General features: G+C 46.4%; 1 protein-coding gene across 1 annotated transcript; it reads left to right on the top strand.

Annotated features, from left to right (window-relative positions):
• Window positions 1-5858: 5858 nt before the first annotated feature.
• On the top strand, window positions 5859-12879 carry LOC130838834 (protein FAM187B-like). Its single transcript, XM_057712530.1, has 2 exons — window positions 5859-6568; window positions 12492-12879. Exons 1-2 carry the CDS (start codon window positions 5859-5861, stop codon window positions 12877-12879), a joined length of 1098 nt encoding a protein of 365 aa, XP_057568513.1.
• Window positions 12880-22759: the final 9880 nt, after the last annotated feature.

Below are 22759 nucleotides of genomic sequence, written 5' to 3'. Positions count from 1 at the left end.
AAGTATTTGATTTTTTCATGCAAGTTGTGTCTTTTAGATTTCATTTTTGAATTTTGTTTATATAAAAATATATTTGGTATTTATATATGACCTTGTAACTAATTATTTTGCTAAATTCACTTACCTCCAGTAAACTGCTGAATGGAAAAGTTGATGGCAGACATGTTTATGTTATTCTTAATATTTCACTATTAAATATAATTCTGCCCTAGGTTTTTGATAGAAGAACTTTAGTAGAAGATTAAGAAAATTCTTTTTCATTCCTATTTTGCCAAGAGTTTTAAGCCATGCATGAGTGTTGAATTTTATCAAATAATTTTTCTGCATCCACTGAAATGATAATATGGTTTTTTCCTTTCATTCTGTTAGTGTGGTGAATTACATCGATTCATGTTCAGATGTAAAGCCAACCTTGCCTTCCTGAGATAAACCCAATTTGGTCATGTTTATCCTTTTTATGTATCATTGGAGGCAATTTGCTAATATTTTGTTTAGGATATTGTGTTCATTTTCATGAAAAAATGGCCTGATATTTTCCTTTGTTGTAATGTCCTTATAAGCTTTTGGTATCAAGATGATTCAGACCTCATCAAAGTTTGGAAGTGTTCCATCTTTTTTTATTTCTGGAAAGATTTTGAAAGATTTGTGCCATTTCTTAATTATTAAAAAATGTCTGACTGGAGAACTCGAGGTTTGGGGGGGGCGGGGGTGAAGGGGAAGCTGAGATGAAGTGAGAGAGTAGCACAGACATATATATAGTACCAACTGTTAAATAGATAGCCAGTGGGAAGTTGTTGTATAGCAAAGGGAGTCCAACTCGAGGAGGGAAGATGCCTTGGAGGACTGGGACAGGGAGGGTGGGGGGGACTCGAGGGAGGGTGGGGGGGGAGTTGAGGGAGGGAGGGAATACGGGGATATGTGTATAAAAACAGATGATTGAACTTGGTGTACCCCCCAAAAAAATAATTTAAAAAAAATGTCTGGAAGAATACACTAGTAAATCTCCCTTGGAATGAAGGTGACTTGTGCATAATTTTAAATTACAGATTCAGTTCCTTTAATAGTAAATATAGAATGGTTCGGTTTTTACTTGTGCCAGCATTGTTGAGTTTTTCAATGAATTAACCCATTTAATCTAAATTTTCAGCAGTTTTGGCCAAAAGTTTTTTGTAATATTCTCTCATCTTTTTATGCCAGTAATTTCTGTAGCAGTGTCCTTTTTTTTTTTTTTTTTTTTTGTTGTTGTTGTTGTTGTTACTGATATTAGTTATTTAGGCCCTTTTCCTGGGTTTTTTTTTTTTTTTCCCCTTGATCAGTCCTGCTAGGGCTTTATCAGTCTCATTCAGCTTTTTAAAGAACCGACTTTTGGCTTGTTGATTTTCTTTATTGCACTTTTGTTGTCTATCAGTTGATTTCTGGTGTTTGAGATGCTTGCTTAGATCTCCAGGTTTTATCCTTTTTTCTCCAAAGTATGTATTTAGGCTGTAAATTTCCCCCTAAGCACAACTTACCTGCATCCTACAAGTTTTGATAAGTTATACTTTCATCTTCAGTCAGTTAAAAATACCTTCTATTTTCAATTGTGATTTCTCTTTTGATCTATTATCTAGACATTTCACTGTATAGTTTTCAGATATCTAGGGATGTTCTTTATTGTCTTTTTTGTCATTTGTGTCTCCCTTAATCCCACTGACCAAAAAATGTGATTCTGTTCCTTTAACGTTTATTGAGACTTGTTTTACGGCCTATAATATGTCAATTTTGGAAAATATTTCATATGAATGTGGGTCTAGTTTATATTATATGGTTCAAATCTTCTATATCTCTACTAAATTTTTGTTTGCATGTTTAATTGTGGATTTGTCTGTTTCAACATTTAGTACTATCAGATTTTGCTTTATATACTTTTAGGTTCATACACACTTAGGATGTCACTATATATTCCAACTGGATTAACATTTTGTAAAATGTCTTTTGCAAGTCTCTATGAATTATTTGACCCTTGTGTCTGCTTTTTGTTATTGGTATAACTACTACATCAGTTTTCTTTTAGCTAATGTTTGCATGATATTTTCCCATGTTTTTACTTTCAACTTTTTTATATTCTTTTATTTAAGGTGAATCTCTTTTTTAAGCAGTATATATTTAGGTTTTCATTTTGGTATTAAGTCTGAAAATGTTTGTCTTTTAATTGGAGTATTTAGTCTGTTTATTTTTAATGTAATTACTGATTTAGTTGGGTTTAAATCTACCATCTTCCTATTTGTTTTATGCTTGTTCTGTCTCTTCTTTAGTTCTTTTGCCTTTCTTGCTTTTGGATTCACCAAGTATTTTTTTAAATTATGATTCCATTTTCTTCTCTATTAACTTATTAGATATGCATTCTTTTATTCTTTTATTATTTGCTCTGGAGATTACATTAATTCTCACTTAATAGAATCTAATATAAATTTGTACTTTTACCATTTCCTAGACAGTGCAGAGACCTTACAACCTTTTAGTTCCATTTACTCCTCTTCCATCTGCTGTACTCTTGTTATCAGGTATTTTTATTTTATATATCTTTTAAACCCCACAAGACATCACTTTAAAACACTCTGAATATTAATTTAGTTTTAACCATGTATTCTTCTGTTGCTTTTTGTTCCTGTATTACCTTGCTTCCATTTGGGATCATTTTCCTGCTGCCTGGAGAATTCTCTCTATTACTACTTTTAATGTGCTCTGCTGTGGTGAATTCTCTCAGTTTTCATCTGAAAGTATCTTTATTTTTTACCTCTATCTGTGAAGAATATTTTCAGTTTAGCATATACAATTCTGTATGTAGAATTCTAGATGGCAGTCATTTTCTTTTAGTGTTTTGAAGATGTCTTCTAACTTTCATTATTTCTTTTTAAAAGTCAATGTAGAGTGTATAACAATGTTATACACTATTGTTGCTTTGAAAATAGTGTATCTTTTTCTCTTCTGGCCATTTTTTAAATTTCCTCTTTGGTTTTCAGTAGTGTTTTCCTGTAAATTGCCTAGGTGTGGTATAATTTTTGTCTTGTTTTTGGTTTTGGTATAACATATATAAATAAATATAAAATCACATGTGTAGTTTGAAGACCTTCTTGAATTCGTGGCTTGATGTCTTTCATCAGTTTTGGAATATTTTCACTCAGTATCTCTTCAAATATTACTTATGTTCCTGTCTTTCCTTTTCTTCTGAGTTTCTGTTTACATAAATATTAGACTTTTTCACCATGTCCCATGTCTCTTACACTTTTTTGTGTATTTTCCTATCATTTTCCTTTACATGCTTCAGTAGAGATATTCTCTATGAACCCATATTTCATTTCCCTAATCCTCTCTTCTATTGTGTCTAAAAGATTGTTATCCCACCTAGTGAATTCTTAATTTCACAAATTTTGTTTTTTAATTCTAGTGTTTCTGTTTGATTCTTCTATATATATTCAGATCCTCATCTTGTCATCTCTTAGACGTACTAATCATAGTTATCTTAAAGTCTACACTTGTTATTAGCAAGAGGGCATTCTGATATAAGCTACTCAATTGTAGCAGTGAGCAGAAATCTCACACATTTTATTTAAAGAACAGCAGGGAATTTGGAGTCTTATATGAAACCTCTTGGATTTTACATATTGGTCACAGATTTAAATAGTCTAAAAACACCTTAGGGAGACCAATTAAAACATCTTCAGGCTGGATCCAGCCAGTGTGACTTTTCACCTAGATAAAGTGAAAGTTGGAAGTGAGCTTTCTCACAGTGTCCCCATAGCCCTGTTTACTTGTTTAGAAAAAATTCCCTGGGCTGAGGAGAGAGACAGAGAGAGAGGGAGAGAAATGGGGGGAAGCAATAGGGGTATAGATGTTAATGTGTCTCAGATAGAGGGTCTTTATAAAGTTCTGGGAAGCAGACAGAATCTCTAGATGGTTTTGTAGACCTGAGAGCAGAAGGGATGTGTGAACCACTCTTGAGGTGGGGGTGGCAGCAAGATACCACAGAGGAACCAGTTTCAGAGTCTAAGCATACAACTTATGGCAGATATAGCCTATAAAATTCACTTATGGGGTAGGGGCGTGACCAAGAGAGCCCCCAGCCATTAGGAGCCAAGTAGAGGAAGACAATATGTCTCAGCAAAGACCTAGATGAAACTCCAACCTCACCCACTTAGCACTCTCCCCCTTGTCCTCTCCTCCTTAGTCACTCTGGCCTCCACGCTCTTTACATATACTAATCAGGCAGCCATGTCAAGGTCCAGTGGTCTCCTGGAAATATCCTTCCTTCAAATATCCGTCTGGCTCTTTATCTCACCTCATTTAGGTGTTTGTGAAACTTCCCCTCCTCAGAGAGTGCTCAGACAAGCTTGCTCATCCCCTCTAAAATAGCACATCCCCACACACCAGTATTTTACTCTCCATCCCCATTTCCCTGCCCTGTTTTTCTCTTTAGCAACTATTATGGTTGATTCTCATTATTCAAGGATTCCACACTTGTGAATTCATCTACTCACTAAAATTTATTTGTAACCCCCAAGTCGATACCCAGAGTGCTCTCAGTCATTTGCAGACATGCACCAGAGTGGTGAGAAAACTGAGTCACCTAACCATGCATATTCCCAGCTGAGGCCAAACAAGGTGACCCTCTGCCTTCTTCTTTCAGCTCTCACACTGTTTTAGCAAGTATCCTTTTCATGGTCTATTTAGTGCCACGTTTTTTGCATTTTTGTGCTTTCTATTGGTGATTTTGCTGTTTAAAATGGCTCTTGAGTGTGGTGCTGAAGTGTTCCTAAGTGCCTTATAAAGAAAATACATGTGTTAGATTACCTTTGTTCAGGCATGAGTTACAGGGCTGTTGGCTACAACTTCAATGTTAATGAATCAACAAATATATTAAGTGTCTTTAAACAAAAACATACATAAAACAAGGTGATGTGTTGATCAGCTGACAAAAATATCATGACCAAAGGCTTGTAGGACCCTAACCTTGTATTCCTTCTAGGACCACTATTTCATTATTTTTTATAGACTTTATAGAACATACTGCCATTTATAATGAGAATCTACTGTATCTGACATTATGTATTGTATATTTGTTTATCATCTCTCTCTTCCACTAGCAGATAAGCTCAAGGAGAACGGAGGCTTTGTCTAACCTGTTCACTGCTTTAATTAGAATCATGGCCAGCAAATGGTAGACATTCAGTAAACATTTGTGAAATGAGTGAACAATGGCAGGTCAAGCCTGCACAATAATTATTTTTAATTTGAGAACTGAGAATGAGTTTAGGAAAGGGTTTGGGAAGGGTACGACTGAGAAAAATATTTGTTTAAAATGAGTTGAGTCATGCAGATATCTGGGGGAGGACCAGCATGTGCAAAGGTCCTAAGGCAGGAGCTCTTTGCTTGCCTGGTATGTTCAGGGATTAGTAGGGAGGCCAGCATGGCTGGAGCAGTTGGGTGGGGAGGGATAGGAGATCAGAAGGGAACCAGAGAGGATTTATTCACCTCTCCATCCCCAGCACTAAGAAACATGCTCAGAACATAGTAGGTGTTCGGAAAAAAATGTGTTGAACGTTCACATGTGACATTTTAACACCATTGTAGGGGGACGGTAGAGAAAACCCTGAACTGACAAATTAAGTGTCCTTCTGCCCAAGCAGAGCGGAAGGCTTAGCATAAAAATGAAGTAGGATTGTTAACTTGTCACAGTATAAATGTGGGAATTGTGACATCACATCCCATGCAGGTGGACTATAGTTCATCCTCCTGCCCAGGGCTGAGGCCTGAGTTTCATGGATGACCTCACAAAGTCCAAGGTGGTGCCCGGCCCACTGCCACAGTCCCAGTCCACCATGCTGACCAGCCTCTGGCTGCTGCTCAGCTTTGCTGTCCCAGTGCTGAGGTCCCACTTTGCCATCAGCTGTCCTAATCAGGATTGCCAACTGGCCCTACTCTCAAACAATGATATCTCCCTGCACTGCAATGCCCCTGGGGCAGAGTGGCACTTCTTCTTCCTGCCAATCAAGACCACCTGGACCAACAACCCCTCCACTAATCCCAACATGGAAACAATGCCCGATGGCAGCCTTCTCATTAAAAATCCATTGCCCTTCCAGACAGGCCTCTACAACTGCCTGGACAGGAACGGCAAAAAAGTGGTGCAGTACGAAATTGACTTCCAGGATATTGAAACCATGCATATCACACACAAAGACCTGGGCCAAAAGCCCCTGCTGAATGAGACTCTGAGTCTGGGTGGCAAGGAACTCATCTTCACCCACTGGGAGCCCTGGCAGGACTGTAACCGCTGTGGGGAGCCAGGTGAGCGCAAACGCCTGGGGTACTGCTACATCGAGGAGCCCCAGGAAATGCCCATGCCCTGCTGGCTCTTTCTGGGAGATGTGAAGCTGTGGTCCAGCCGCATGCGACCTGAGATGCAGGTGGAAGCCTGCCACGTCCAGTGCACGTCATCAAAGGCGGAATACGTCACTTTTGACAACTTCAAGCTCAGTGAGAAGTTGGGATCTACATGGCTCACCTGCCCCTTAGGATCCATCTACAGGTGATGGAAGTGGGTACCAGCCCTGCCCTTGGCTCCTTGCCAGGCTTTCCCCATCTGGGAATGTTTATGGTTAATCTGTGCAGAGAGGGAGGGGTTCTTCGTGGGTCGGCCCCTCAGGCTCTCTCCACTGGCTTCTTTGGATATTCTTTTGGCAAGAATCTCCTGACTTGCTGAGTCAGGAGATTCTTGCCACTCACACACAGGTAGAATGAGGACAGCTGACACTCAGGAAGCGCTTGTCTGACTCTGTTTCTAGCCCTGCACTGGGTGGTGCTGTGGACATGGTGGTCGTCAGACAGCTGCCGGCCTGGCCCTTAGGAAGCCCTCAGCCCAGGGGGGAGACAGTCCAGGGTGGTCAGGGCTGGGATGGGAGAAGCCCAGGCAAATGATGGAGCTGTGCTGGAGGTAGCCCAGGAAGCTATGAGACTCTGAGGCCTCAGACTCATCTGGGAAGGTCAGCAAGTCCGGGAGGAGAGGATGGTGCCCCAGGGATGCCCATCAAGACCTGTGCCCCGGAGCTCCCATCCATGTTCTTGTCTTCCTGCCTGGAGCACCTGGGAGATCTCCCCTTCCTCTTGTTTTCCCCACACCACATGCCCCTACCCCAGTAGTAAGAACTACAACAACTCACAGTGCTGTGCTTTCCCCATGGGCTGGTCCCTGGGCAAACTCTCTTAAGAAACTCCAAGGAGGCCCATTTATAGATGGGGGAGCTGCAGCTCAGAAGGGTGCAGTCCTTGCCTGGGGGAATCCGTGGTAGGAGGTGTCAGCACAGACCCTGCAACTCTCATACTTGGCCATGGGGACCCCCTTGCCCTCCTTCGCCACTTGCCAGTGGCAACCCCTTCCTTGCAAGCTGGGAGCCTGGGCGACGTCTTGGGGCCTCTGCAGCCACAGGCTCTGTGGAATCTGGCCTCACAGCCTCCATCTGGTTTTCTCTCCCTTGTTCATCCCAGCTGTGACTTCTATTCTTCTCTTTTTCTCTCTCTTACATCTTTTTGTCTCCCTTTCTCCTTTCTTCCTCCTCCTTGAAGTGTAAAAGTAACATCCGCTTCCTTAAAAAAGCCCACAATTCAGAAATTCAGGAATGTGCACGTGACCCCTCCTCCCATCTAGACGGGGACACCTACTCTGTGTCTTTGGCAGATAAGGAGCTCCCGAGTGCCCATCACAGGGAACTTGAGCTAAAAAGAGAGGTCACTGAGGCTTCAAGAATTGCCTGGTCTCTAGGGAGCTGAGGGGAGTAGAATTTCACGCGAGGGTTTTGTCTCGGGCTCTGGATTCAGCCAGGCCTGCGTTCCCGTCCTAGCTCTGCCACTTTCCTGCTGTGTGACTTTGAGCCTCTGGCTTCTCCCTGGGCTTCCGCTTCCCCATCTGTAGAATAAGGGTTGTATTAGTTTCCTACGCCGTAACAGAGTACCATAAACCAGGTGGCTTAAACCAACAGAAATTTCTTCTCTTACAGTTCTGCAGCCTAGAAGTCTGATCTAGGTGTCAGCAGGGCCATGTACCCTCTGAAATGCTGGGTAGCATCCTTCCTTGCCTCTTCCTAGCTTCTGGTGGCCAGCAATTCTTGGGCTGTCTTGACTTGTAACTGCATCACTCCAGCCTCGGCCTCTGCCTCTGTCACCACCTGGCGTTCTCCCCATGTGTCTGTCTCTGTGTCTCTTCTGCTTTTCTTTTTTTTTTTAAGAACTTTTGAGATACAGTTAACAGACAATAAACAGCATATCTTTAGAGTGTACAATTTGGTATCCCAATCTCCCAATTCATTCCCCCACAACCCTCCCCGCTTTCTCCACCTGGTGTCCATGTGTTTGTTCTCTACACCTGTGTCTCTATTTCTGCCTTGCATTTCCTCTTTCATAGTTGTTAGCATTTGCCTTATGTATTGAGGTGCTCCTGTATTGGGTGCATATATATTTATAATTGTTATCTCCTCTTTTTGGATGGATCCCTTGATCTTTATGTGGTGTCCTTTCTTGTCTCTTGTAACATTTTTTATTTTAAAGTCTATTTTATCTGATATGAGTATTGCTACTCCAGCTTTCTTTTGATTTCCATTTGCATGGAATATCTTCTTCCATCCCCTCACTTTCAGTCTGTATGTGTCCCTAGGTCTGAAGTGGGTCTCTTGTAGACAGCATATATATGGGTCTTGTTTTTGTTTCCATTCAGCCAGTCTGTGTCTTTTGGTTGGTGCATTTAGTTCATTTACATTCAAGGTAATTATCGATATGTATGTTCCTAGTACCATTTTCTTAATTGTTTTGTTTTTGTTTCTGTAGGTCCTTTTCTTCTCTTATGTTTCCCGCTTAGAGAAGTTCCTTTAGCATTTGTTATAGGGCTGGTTTGGTGGTGCTGAATTCTCTTAGCTGTTGCTTGTCTGTAAAGGTTTTGATTTCTCCGTCGAATCTGAATGAGATCCTTGCTGGGTAGAGTATTCTTGGTTGTAGGTTCTTCCCTTTCATTACTTGAAATATATCGTGCCAATCCCTTCTGGCTTGCAGAGTTTCTGCTGAGAAATCAGCTATTACCCTTATGGGAGTTCCCTTGTATGTTGTCATTTTTCCCTTGTTGCTTTTAATAACTTCTCTCTGTCTTTCATTTTTGTCAATTTGACTACTATATGTCTTGGCGTGTTTCTCCTTGGGTTTATCCTGCCTGGGACTCTCTGCATTTCCTGGACTTGGGTAGCTATTTCCTTTCCCATGTTAGGGAAGTTTTCAACTATAACCTCTTCCAATCTTTTCTTGGGTCCTTCTCTCTCTCTTCTCCTTCTGGGACCCCTATAATGCAAATGTTGGTGCATTTAACGTTGTCCCAGAGGTATCTTAGGCTGTTTTCAGTTCTTTTCATTCTTGTTTCTTTATTTTCTGCATCAGTGATTATCGTCATTCTGTCTTCCAGGTCACTTATTCGCCCTTCTGCCTCAGTTAATCTGCTATTGGTTCCTTCTAGTGTATTTTTCATTTCAGTTATTGTGTTGCATATCTCTGTTTGTTTGCTCTTTAATTCTTCTAGGTCTTTGGTAAACTTTTTGATCTTTGCATCCAGTCTTTTTTCAAAGTCCTGGATCATCTTCACCATCATTATTCTGAATTCTTTTTCTGGAAGAGTGGCTATCTCCTCTTCATTTAGTTGTTTTTCTGGGTTTTTATCCTGTCCCTTCATCTGGTACAAAGTCCTCTGCTTTTTCATTTTCTGTATCTTTCTGTGGCTGTGGTTTTCAGTTCCACAAAATGAAATACTGCTGATACTGCTGTCTGCCCTCTTGTGGAGGAAGCTGTCTAGGAGGCTCGTGGGTGCTTCCTGATGGGAGGGACGGATGGTGGGTAGGGCTGGGTGGGTGGAGCTCAGTAAGACTTTAATCTGATTTGGTGGTCGGAGCTCAATAAAACTTTAATCTGCTTATCTGCCAATGGGTGGGGCTGTGTTCCCACCCTGTTGGTTGTTTGGCCTGAGGCGACCCAGCACTGGAGCCTGCAGGCTCTTTGGTGGGGCTAATGGCAGACTCTGGGAGGGCTCGCGCCAATGAGCACTTCCCAGAACCCCTGCCGCCAGTGCCCCTGTCTCCTGGGTGAGCCACAGCTGCCCCCCACCTCTGCAGGCAACCCTCCAACACCAGCAGACAGGTCTGGTTCAGTCTCCTATGGGGTCACTCCTCCTTCACCCTGGGTCCTGGTGAGCACACTTTTTTGTGTGCCCTCCAAGAGTGGAGTCTCTCGTTCCCCCAGTCCTGTGGAGGTCCTGCAGTCAAATCCCGCTGGCTTTCAAAGTCTGATTCTCTGGGGATTCCTCCTCCTGTTGCTGGACCCCCAGGTTAGGAAGCCTGACGTGGGGCTCAGAACCCTCACTTTAGTGGGTGGGCTTCTGCAGTATAACTGTTCTCCAGCTTGTGAGTCACCCACCCAGCATTTATGGGATTTGATTTTAACGTGATTGTGCCCCTCCTACCGTCTCATTGCGGCTTCTTCTTTGTCTCTGGATGTGGGGTGGTTTTTTTTTTGGTGAGTTCCAGTGTCTTTCTGTCGATGATTGTTCAGCAATTAGTTGTAATTCCGGTGCTCTTGCAAGAGGGAGTGAGCGCACATCCTCCTTCTCTGCCATCTTGATCCTATCACTCCTCTTCTGCTTTTCTTATACGGATACAGGTCATATTGGATTCAAGGCCCATCTGGCTCCAATCTGACCTCATCTGAACTAATTACATCTGCAACAACCCCGTTTCCAAATAAGGTCACATTCTGAGTTTCTGGTTAGGACATGAATTTGGGGAGTATAGAGGTCTTGCTGGCCCCAGTCTCATGGGGTCATTGTGAACTCTAAGGGGGCAAATGCCTATAAGGCACTTGTGACAGTGTCTGACACAGGGTTCCACACTCTAATAGGTGGTACTGTTTTTTGCTTTATAAGTTTATTTATTTATTTTTATTTTTGGCTGCATTAGGTTTTCATTGCTGCATGCGGGCTTTCTCTAGTTGCGGAGAGTGGGCTACTCTTCGTTGCAGTGCATGGGCTTCTCAGTGTGGTGGCTTCTCTTGTAGCGGAGCACGGCTGTAGGCACGCAGGCTTCAGTAGTTGTGGCTCACGGGCTTAGTTGCTCCATGGCATGTGGAATCTTCCTGGACCAGGGATTGAACCCATGTCCCCTACATTGGCAGGTGGATTCTTAACCACTGCACCACCTGGAAAGTCCTAGGTGTTACTATTGCTTTTATGATCACCAGCGTTGTCAGTATTGTCTGTTGACAGTCTGCTCTGTTTCCCAGCCACGATGGGTGTGTTATATGCCTGATTCATGTATTCACTTATCGCGTTTTTCACTGAGTATTTGTAAGCCAAGCACTGTTCTACGTACCGGAGATGCAATGAAGAACAAAACTGAAAAAGATACCTGCCCTCATGGAGTGATAAACCAATTGCATGAATGAAACACACAGTATTTTATTTTATTTTATTTTATTTTATTTTTGGTAGAAAAAAAATTTATTGTAATAATTATTTATCACCATCATATAAATATCTGTACTAAAAATATGTAAGTATAAACTTCTTTATAATTGCCACAAGAAAATTATAAACCAATTTCACTTAGGAATATTGTTGGAAAAACTCAATAAAATTTAGCAAATGAAATACAACTCAAAAGAACACCGCTGGTGGTCTGGAGGGATTGACAGCATCTTCAACTGACAGCCAGCGAGGAAACGGAGACCTACATCCTACAACCCTACAACCGCAAGGAACTGAATTCTGCCAGCAGCCTGAATAAAGTTGGAAGGAAACACATAGTATTTTAGATGGTGATAAAGGAGGGGAAATGGGAGTGAGGGAGATGAAAGTTTTAAATAAGGAGGTCAGGGAACGTGTCTCTGCAAAGGTGCCCTTCAGCCAAGACTGAGAGAAGGTGGGAGAGCCCTGTGCACTGAGGGAGGGTGTTCCATGTGAGGGAACGGCCAGGGCATAGGCCCTGAGGCAGGACTGTGCCCAGCATGTCAAGGAACCTCTGGGAGGTGTGGCTGCGGCAGAGTGAGTGAGGGGGAGCGGAGGAAGTGGGGCCAGGCAGGTAAAGGGGGACACACATCAATTAGGCAGGGTCCTTGCTAATTCCTCCAGATAACCCTCTGAGGTTGGTGCAGTCATGACCCCCGCCCCCACCCCGGGTTTCAGAGGAGGAAATGGAGGCTCAAAGAGCTAGAAGCATTTGGCCAGGTGGCCCGGGCAGTAAGGGGCGGGGCTCTGAGAGCTCCCAGCCATCCTGCCCCCACCCTCCCCTTGCTCACAGCTGCACAGCTCGCCTTGGAGGGGGTGCTCTGTTTGCTGTTCCCCGGGAGGAGGGTGCTGCCGTCTCCACCTCCTTTCAGACGTCAGTCCCCCTTCCTCTCTTGGGCACCGCAGCTGACCTTGTCCTCCTCTGCAGGCCCATCATCTGGGAAGCCGACAACGTCTCCCTGACCTGGAAGGACCAGCTCTCTGGCCAGGCCGTCAGCACCATCCTGGACATCTCCAACGGCGGCAGTCGGCTGCAGGTCTTCCAGGCGGCCACTTACAAGTGCTTCGTGCAGCAGGAGCTCTCGGCTCAATTCAACCCCCAGTCCGATCTGGATGCACTGGCATCTCTGAGCACAGAAGACTTTAGACAACAGCTGGAGGCAGAGGAGGCCCAGGAAGGAAATGCTGACTCTGTCCTCAAGGGGCTGAAGCTGGTGCTGCTAGTGGGCCTGGGCCTGGGCCTGCTTGGGGTGCTGCTCAAACTCTTCCACCCTTCCCGGGGCAGCAAGAGAGACCAGGTGTTGATGGTGAAATAAAGCGAGCCCTCAGGGCCCAGGAGACCTGGCCTCCTGTGCCTTCGTCGCCTCACCTGTCCTCCCATAGTCCCTGCCCTGGGCCCGCCCACACCTCACTCTGAACGTGTGTGGACCAACACACACCCGGGGCCACAGCTAAGGGCGGCTGACCTCTCCCTGGTCCGGGTCCCGCTCTGTTAACTCACTCGCAATCCCCATGCCACAGATGAGGAAACTGAGGCTAGACGACCTGTGTAGTCATTGGGCAGGGGGCGGGGCACCAGTTCAAACCCAGGTTGCCTGACTCAAGCCTTGTGCTCCTCACAGGGAGGAAGGGAGGGGCGGAATGAGGCCATTCGGTGGGCGAGTCTCTGGATGTGTAAACTGTAGCCACCTCACCCACCACACTCTCTCACGGACAGGGCAGGGATGGGGGACGGGAGTGGGTCACCCCCAGACCCCTGGCTCTACACTGGGCTGCTGCCTTTCCTTGCCCATCCCTTGCCGCACCCTGCCTTGGTGGCACCCAGGGCCTCCAGGCCTTGCCATAGCTCCCCAAGTTAGAGCTGTCACCAGAGTAGTGACCCGGGCAGTGGACACACGTCACCCTCCCTGGCTCTTGCCGTAGAGAGTGCTCCCTCAGACACCCCAGAAAGGGGAGACAGGCCCCTCCACTGGGACAAGGCACCAGGTCTGGCCCAGCTGTTCCCAGAAATGCTATACACTGTTTAGCAGTGTGCAAGAGTCAGAAATGAAATATTAATGCCTTGTAAAATTCATGGCCCTGCTATTCCGTTGTGAAGCAACAAGGCAGATCTGAAACTTCCAGAACTTCCGCCCCCAAGTGGGGGGAAGCACTCCCCCCTCACATCCCAGACACCGTTGCCAAAACACCTAAGGCTTCACTCGGTGCCCGGAGATGCAAAGGTTCCTGCAGAAAGGGGGCATGTTTGTGGAGAATTCAAGGGCGTCCACTGGGAAGCAGAGGCAGAGAGTGACAGTAACAGCAGACATTGGGGGATCTCCTGGTGGGATCAGAGCTCACACCCTGTGCAAATGTTATGTCCTCACAGCCACCCATGAGGCGGTGAACCCCTTTTTGTAGCTGAGAACGCCGAGGCACAGAGGGCGCAAGCAAGCTGCCTGAGGTCACACGGTGAACTTGGGAAGGGGCCAGTGCCGAGACCAGCTCGGCGACTCGAGGTGAGTGACGGGTGCCGCAAGCTTGAAGAAGACACAGACACAGACTGAAGAGAGAAGTGGGACCGGGGGGCTCAAGACCTCTCGGATCAAGAGCCCTGCTGACTCATCCCAGGTTGCTTTTATTGAGTTGGTGGGCTAACATTCTCAGGTTACACTCATAAACAGTCAAAGGCCTCACATGACTGAGGCAATTATCTTTGTTTACTTCCTGGGTCCGAGTTGAGCATGTGTGGATTTGAGCTGGGGGTGGAGAGCAAAACAGCCCTGGGGGCAGGAGACCTCTCTCGGATATTAGGGGTCTGTGCCCCACCCCTGTTGGCCCCTCTGCAACTGTGCCTGTCTTAGGTTGTTCCTCCCTTGAGGAATCTTACCCGTCTCTGGCTAACCAGTCATCCTCTAGGGCCAAACAGGGTGATATAAGGAAGGCTCTATGCACCACCCCTGTTGGCCCCTCTGCGGCTGTGCCTGTCTTAGGTTGTTCCTCCTCTGAGGAATCTTACCCGTCTTTGGCTAACCAGCCATCCTTCAGGGCCAAACAGGGTGATATTAGTCTCCACGCCCCGCACCCTCAGCTCCTCCACTGCTCAAGCAGGACATTCTGAATCCCATCGCTCGGCCCACATACTTCAACATTTTCAAGGTTTCAGAAAGGTTCCCGAATGTCTTCCCACAGGCCAGCAATGGGGGAGCAAAAGAAGACCTCTGGGCGCCCCGCCAGACCTGCTCCCAGGAAACCCCCAGTGCCCTGTAGCCACAGCAGCCCGTCGTGTAGCAGCTGGAAGTGGGACAGCCGGAGCCAAGCATGGGTCCAATCCCCAGGCCTGTCTGCACAGCACTGAAGGTCACACAGCCCACACCAAGGCCGTCAGTGCCCTACTGTGGAGGGCACACCTTAAGGTGGCCCCAGTGATTCCCAACTCCTGGTGTCCGTGCCTTTGTGTGACTACCCACCCCTTCATGTGTGACTTGCTTCTAACCAGTGGAACATTATGAAGGTGTTGGGTGTTGCTCCTTGGATTAAGTTACATTACCTAAGACTCTGACTCAGCCAACTAGGGCAGGAGAGGCTTGCTGGCTTGGTGAAGTAGGCAGCAGTGTCGAGGAAGCCCACTTGGCAGGGAGCTGTGGGCAGCCTCTGGGAGCTGCAAGAGTCACCCTTGGAGGGTGACAGCCACCAAAAAGCCAGGGCCTCTATCACACAGTTGCAAGGGAGTGAATTCTGCTGTTGGCAGAGAGCTTGGAAGCAGGTTCTTCTCTAGTCAAGCCTCCAACACCAACACTTTGACTGCAGCCTTGTAAACCCTGGGTAGGGGATTCAGCCAAGCCATGTCTGGACTCCTGACCCACAGAAACTAGGGGATCATAAGTGTGTGCTCTTTAAGCTACTAAATGTATGGAGGTTTTTTATGCAGCAGTAGACAACGGATATACCCAGCCATATTCCCCAGCTCATCATGAAGTCCTCTGAAGCTTTGGCTGTCACACGGATGACTCCTGAAGTCACCAGTGGCTTCCTGACTCCCCTCAGAAGCTTGCTGGGCCAGGTGTGGGGCAGGCTAGCAGCCAGGCAGTTGGTGCTCCCAGGAGTAATCCTTACTCATGAAGGATGGGAGCGGAAGGGTAGACATCCAGCTTCCCCAGCCCTGGATGGTACAACTCACAGGCACATTCTACACCTTATCTAGGAGGGTCCCCAGTGACCCCAGTGTGCACACTGCAACCAGTTCATTAGGACACCTTTTATCAGCTCACCCCCTGCCCCACCTCACTGTCTCTTACCACTGCTCCCCAAGAAAATATTCTTCCAATATTTTTTCAGCCCCACATTTCCTCTGCTCTCCTGGGACTCCAAAGACATGAATTTAGAGCTGCTGTTGTCTCACGGGTCCCTGAGATTTGGTTAATTTTCCTCCAGCCTTCTCTGCTGTTCAGGTTGGAGAATGTTTACTGATCTGTCTTCAGGTTCACTGACATTTTCCCCCGTCATATCCATTCTGCTGTTCAGTCCATCCGGTGAGCCTTTTACTTTGGTTATTGTAATATTTCCATCTGGTTGTTCTAACATTTCTGTCTGGTTGTTCTTTATAGTATTTTCTACATCCTCATTGATACGTCCTATTTTCATATTTGTTTTTAGGGAATCCTTAACTGAGACAGCAACGTTGCTAACTCAGTGGCCCCCATGAGCCAAGCAGAAAACATAAGTCAGGGGAAAGGCCTTGGGAGGCTGCTGCGATGTAGGGGTTCTTACACCAGGTTGATGGGCCTGGGTCTTCTGAAATTCCCATGTGTTTCTGGAAATTGAGATGTTTGAGTGAAACTGTCCAATTTATGAATGTTGGCTCAAAAAAGTTTTCAAACACAGTGCCAGCCAAATAAGACACATCTGCAGGCTGAATTCAGCCCATGGCTGTTAGTTCATGAGCTCTTGCTTCAACCTTGATTGGGGTCAAGTGTACACTTCCATTTTTGATTATTCATTCAACAAATATTTGTGAGCTGGAGTAGCCAGGGACAACGTCTCCAAAGAGATGACATTTCAGATGAGCCCAGATAACAAAAAACTGGGCGAGGAGGGATCTGGAGGAAGGGTGTGTTAGTTTCCTATAGCTGCTGTAACAAATTACCACAAACTTAATGGCTTAAAACAACACACATTTATAATCCCATAGTTCTGAAGGTTAGAAGTCCAAAACGGGTCTTGTTTGGCTAAAATCAAGGTTGTCAGCAACTGGATTCCTCCAGAGGCTTGAGGGGGAGAATCCGTCTCCTTGCCTCCTCCAGCTTCTTGCCTCTGCCTCCAACTTTGAAGCCAGGAACATTGTATTTTTGAATGTCTCTCTCTCTGACTCTCCTGCTTCCCTCTCAGAAGGACCCTTGTGATTACCTTGGGCTCACCCAATAATCCAAAATAATCTCCCCATCTCAAGATCCTTACCTTAGTCACACCTGCAAAGTCCCTTCCACCATGTAGGGCAACATATTCACAGGTTCGGGGGATTAGGAGCGACCCTATTTGGTGGGGGTGGGGTGGGGGTGGGGGCACTATTTAGCCTACCATAAGCAGTTCCAGGCAGAGGGAGCATTTATAAGGGCTCTGGGTGGGTGTCTGCAGTGGATGGAGGACACCAAGGAGGTAGCCAGGGGCCAGATTATGTAGAGCCCTGTGGGCCAAGGTTAGGACTTTGGACTTTATTTGAAGTGAGATGGGAGCCATGTGAAGCTTTTGAGCAGTAGAGGGACGTGATCCTATGTTCACTGATAAAGGTAATTCTGACAAGGTAGAGGTCCTTACAGGTAGGGGTGGGGCAAGCCATAGGTTGGAGCAGGGAGTAGCAGCCGCTTTCCATGTAGCCAGCTGGACAATGAGAAGCTTCCATCACCAAGAAGGAGAAATGCCACCTCTTCCCCACACCTCCCAGTGCAGTGTGAGACACAACATGCCCCATATTCCATTTTTAGCCATCCTCTTCTACCTTTTCCTTTCCGTATTGTAATTTTTAAAAGACAATTTTTAGAGCAGTTTTAGGTTCACAGCAAAAGTGAGGGGAAAGTACAGAGATATCCCATATACACCTGCCCTACATATGCATGGCCTCCCCAGCTCCCTCAGCATCTCCCACCAGAGTGGTCCATTTGTTACAAATGAGGAACCTACACTGACACATCATAATCACCCAAAGTCCATAGTTTACATAACGGTTCAGTGTTCTGGATTTTGGCCATTTTGATAGGCATGTAGTGGTAGCTCTATTTTTCACAGGAGGAAATCGAGGGCCAGAGAGGTGAAGTCACTTGCCCTTGGATACAAAGTTCATGTATCAGTTACAGCTGCAGAACAAAATATCCCCCAAATCAGAGATTTAAAATAGTAAGCATTCATTATTGCTTACAAGTCTATAAACCAATTGGGTAGTTCTTCTGGTCTCAGGTGGGATCGATCATTCGTGATTCTCTGATCAGCAGTGGGCAGGGTTTGCTCTGCTGACCTTGGCTGAGCCCTCTCACGTGTTTGGGGGTTGGCTATCTGCAGGCTGGACCAGGTGCCATCAGCTGGGGCAACTGGGCTCTCCTCCACATGGTCTCTCATTCTCCAGCAGGCCAACCCAGGCTTGTCCACACGGTGGTGGCAGGGGTCCAAGAAAGTGAATAGAAGCTGCAGGGCCTCTTGAGGCCCAGGCTCAGAACTAGCACATGTCCAGAGACTGGGACGGGGTGGCCTTGGCTTGCCATGTGAACTGAAGGTCAGGTTTGGGGAAGGCCCCTGGGCAAGATATCAGTTATCTACTGCTATGTAAGAAACCACCCAGGACTTCCCTGGTGGTGCAGTGGTTAAGAATCCTCCTGCCAGTGCAGGGGACACAGGTTCGATCCCTGGGCCAGGAAGATCCCATGTACCTCGGAGCAACTAAGCCCATGAGCCACAACTACTGAGCCCATGCACCGCAACTACTGAAGCCCACACACCTGGAGCCCGTGCTTTGCAACAAGAGAAGCCACCGCAATGAGAAGCCCGTGCACCACAACGAAGAGTAGCCACCACTTGCCACAACTAGAGAAAGGCCACGCACAGCAACAAAGACCCAATGCAGCCAAAAAAAAGAAAGAAAGAAAGAAAAAAAGAAAGAAAGAAACCACCCAAAACTCGGTAGCTTAACACAACAATTATTTCTCTCTCCAGTGTGTAGGTTGGTAGTATAGGCTGGGCTCAGCTGGGTAGTTCTTCAGCTCTTAGCTGGCATCTGTGGTCAGCTCTGGGTGGCTAGATGTCTCTGCTTCAGGGGGATAAATGGCATTTGGCTGGAGAGGCTTCAGTCTCTTATCTTCCAGCAGGTTAGCCCGGACATGTTCACAAGGTCATAACAAAGTCCAAGAGAGCAAAGTGGAAGCTGGAAGACTTCTTGAAGCCTAAGCTTAGAACTAGCACAGCATTACTTTCACCATGTTCTATTGGCCAAAACAAGTTACAAGTTCAGCCCAGGTTCAAGGGTTGGGGGAATAGACTGCATCTCTTGATGGGAAGAGTGACAAAGTCATATTGTAAGAATGTATAAATAAAGGAGTGAAGTATTACAACCATTATGTAATCACTTTACAAAAGGCAGTAAGTAACACAGCTAGGATTCTAACCCAGGATGCACACTGCTTCCACACAGCCTTCTCTTCTCAAGGTGTATCACTTCTTTCCTTTCCTTAGCTTCCCCACCTCTTCTAATATCTTCCCTGTCTGTTATTCAAGCCCTTCAATAGCTTTCTGTATCAGAACACATTTAGCTGCAAGTAACAGAAATCCAAGTAAAGTGGTTTAAGCTAAGAAGGAATTTATTGGTTCTTGGAATCAAGAAGTCCGGGGGGGGGTTCTGCTTCAGGCACAGTTAGATCCAGGTGCTCAAAAGACATACTCCAATGTTGTCTTCCTTAATCTCTCTACTCCACCTATTTCTGTCTTGCCTTAATCCTCAAGCAGTGCTTCCCAAGAAGAGATGAGGGCTGCTCCAGGATCACATCACAGGAGCTTAGCAACCTCGATGGAAAGAGAGCAGATCTCCTGTAACAATAGCAACCACAATGGAGCACTCACTGTGTACCAGGTGCTGTTCTGAGCACTTAGCAAGTGTTAACTTACTCCTCACAACCCCCTATGAGGCATAATCATCATCCCCCTTTTTACGGATGAGGGAACTGAGGCACAGAGAGGTTAAGATCCATGTCTAAGGGTACATAGGTAATAAGTGGTGGGTCTGGGAGTTGAACCCAAACAGGTTGGCTCCAGAGTTTTTGCTCTTAACTACTTACCAATCTGGTAGGAAAGTAGTGATAACAGCGAACCCTGTTCACAGCATATGCTCTGACACTGCCTGACACTGGAACATCAGAATATAATAATAACAATAACAATAACAATAATATCATCCACTTAATCCTCCCAACAACCACATGGGGTAGGCACTGTTATTATCTCCATTTTACAGATGGGGAAATTGAGGCACTAAGAAGATAGATAAGCCTAAGGTCACGTATGGGGCACCTGAAACTTGAACCTAAACAGTGGGGGCCAGAATCTGCATCTGCTGCCTTTAGGGTCCCACTCCTGAGCCAGGGGTGAGGTCAGCCTCTGAGAACTTGATACAGTGAGATGGAGGGAGGCTCCAGGACAGCCCAGTACTCACCAGCCGTGTCCGCCCCTCCCTCCTCTTCCCTCCACCCGCCGCCTGGCACAGCCTTCCCAGAACCCACTTGCGAACAGACTGACCTAATGCAGGCTGGGCCGGAGAGCTGAGTCCAGACAAACAGGCAGTGGCCCACAGAGGCCATGTGAGCCGGTGCCAAGTCGGGCATGGGGTGGGAGAGACAACACCTGGTGTCACGGGGCAGCTGGGGGTTGGCACCCATGACTTTGACACCCGTTAGACCTCTGCAAAACAGCCCTTGCCCACCGGCTGCCCTGACAGGGAGGCTGGGCAAGATGCCAAGTCATATTTAATGCATTTATGAGAAACTATTTATAGCTTTCCGATTTGCCTGCCAGCTGAGAACTGGGTAAGTATAGGAACATCCCACAAGCAGAATCCAGGCGAGGCCATCCGCCCCTTAAGAAAGACAGCGAGTGCAGTTCACCATGCGGGCTCTCACGTTCTCGTGACCACCTGTGGTCCTGGGGAAACCGAGGCTCTCTCATCCCTCACAGCTGGGACATGACAGAGCTGGGAATGGAATCCAGCAGGACTCAACCCACCCAGCAAACCGCCTCAGCTGCCTGATTGGGAACCTGCCAACAACTCCTCTGAGGACAAAACTCTTTTCTCAGTTGTTGGTGGGAATTTGAAACATTTTACCCCCTCACACTTTCTTCTTTCCTCACCCACCCCTCCCTCCCCACAGTCTTCCTTCCTCTTCGACATTAAAATGTTTCCCTCTTTCTTTTTTATGTCCTTTTATCAAGGCAATCATCATAACACAATAGGTAGCATTAGAGAGAGAGATGGGATGTGCCCTCAGCCCTCCACAGACAGAAACTCACCAGCCTCAGCTGACTCTCTAATAAATGCTATTCTTAGCCCCATTTCACAGATCAGGCGAAGCATCCACCCACATCAGCTAGAATGCCAAGCGGCTCCCCCAGGCTGCGGCTCCCAGCGCATTTAGGTTTTGCCACCCTCCTGCCACTGATGCTCTCAGCTCTTTCCCCAGTCGACGATCCGGTCACTGTGGCTGAAATTCAGGAGAGGGCACTAGAAATGAACCAAGAAAGTGTCCATCTTTGGAGGCATCTGATGCCTGGTTTATTCTTGCTCTGCAGGGATCATTTGTGGTAGAAACTTCACAGAGGAGTCCCCAGTATGATGGCTTTTCGGGGCAGGCGGGGGGTGGGGTTGCTGCTTTGTGCCTCAGTTTCCCCCCCATCCTTATTGTTGGAGGGATCAAGTGAATTGATACGTGTGTAGTGCGGAGAACGGTGCCTGGCCCAGCACGCACCTCATCAGTGTTTGCTGCCGTAGCTGATGCCTTTGTTATTCAACACTCCTGGCCTCACGCTTCCAGGTTGGGCCTTGCCTGCTTGCAGGCTGTCCAGCCTCCAATGGGGGCCTCCAAAATTCCATCAGCAGCTCTCATTTTGGTGCCCCCTCTTCCCAGATACCATCAGTGGGGTGTGGACGCTCACACCAAAGAGAGGTGCAGACACTTGGGATCTCATGAGTGGAGGCTGCCGGATTCTGAGATTCATGGCTTCCGGCCTCACTTCCTGACGGTTGCCTTGCAGTGCCCTGTCCCCTCCCATCCCCACCCCCACCCCCCCCCCCCCCCCCCGTCTTCCCCCTCCTCCACTTCCTCCCTCCAGAGGCGAGCAGTAGTCACGGCTTCTGCTATTCCTCCTTTGTCACAATTTCCTCATCTCTTAATAAGAGGTTTATGCTTCTGGGTTTTGATTCATCAGTGTCACCCACAAAGCCATTTCCTGTCCACTTCCTGCCCTGGAAGGATTCGATTCCTACCATCCTCTTCGGATGTAACATACCACTCAACCTCCCGGGGCCTCAGTTTCCACATCCATAGATGAGAGTAATAACAGTACCTACCTCATAAGGTTGTTTGAGGCGTAAATGAACTCATTCATGTGATGCCCTTAGAACAGGGCCTTGGCCATAGTTGTTTTTATAACCAGCATCCTTATTTTTGGTTTCTCTATTAGTTATCTTTATAACTCTCAATAACAAAGATTTCCATTTCTTCTTACCTTTCCTCTCCCTTGGCCTGGAATGTGGGCATGGCAGTCATTAGCCGCTGAGGACAGCATCCTTGGGTGACCCTGCAGCAGGACAAAAAGGCCAACTAGGCTGTCACCAAGAGAGATCCAGAATCCTGCCTGGTTCGAGCCACCATTATTTTAGATATCTGCCACAGCAGTAGAACTAATTGCCTAGGCTCTTACTTTTTCCCCAACATTTAATTATGAAAACTTTCAAACCTACAGAAAAGTTCAATGCATTTACATGACACACATAAACCCATCATCTAGATTCTACAATTGTTGACATTTTTCCATATTTGACTTATCATATACTTGTCTTCCCCTTTATTTATTCGTAAATCCATATGGTTTCTTTGATGGATTTTTAAATAAGTTAAAATGAAATATTTGAAAGCAAACATCAGTACACTTCTTTTTCTGGCCGTACCAGTCGGCATGTGGGATCTT

This window comes from Hippopotamus amphibius, chromosome 16 (genome assembly GCF_030028045.1).
Source record: "Hippopotamus amphibius kiboko isolate mHipAmp2 chromosome 16, mHipAmp2.hap2, whole genome shotgun sequence".
In the NCBI taxonomy this organism is placed as follows: domain Eukaryota; kingdom Metazoa; phylum Chordata; class Mammalia; order Artiodactyla; family Hippopotamidae; genus Hippopotamus; species Hippopotamus amphibius.
This window is presented reverse-complemented; position numbering and strand designations above follow the sequence as displayed.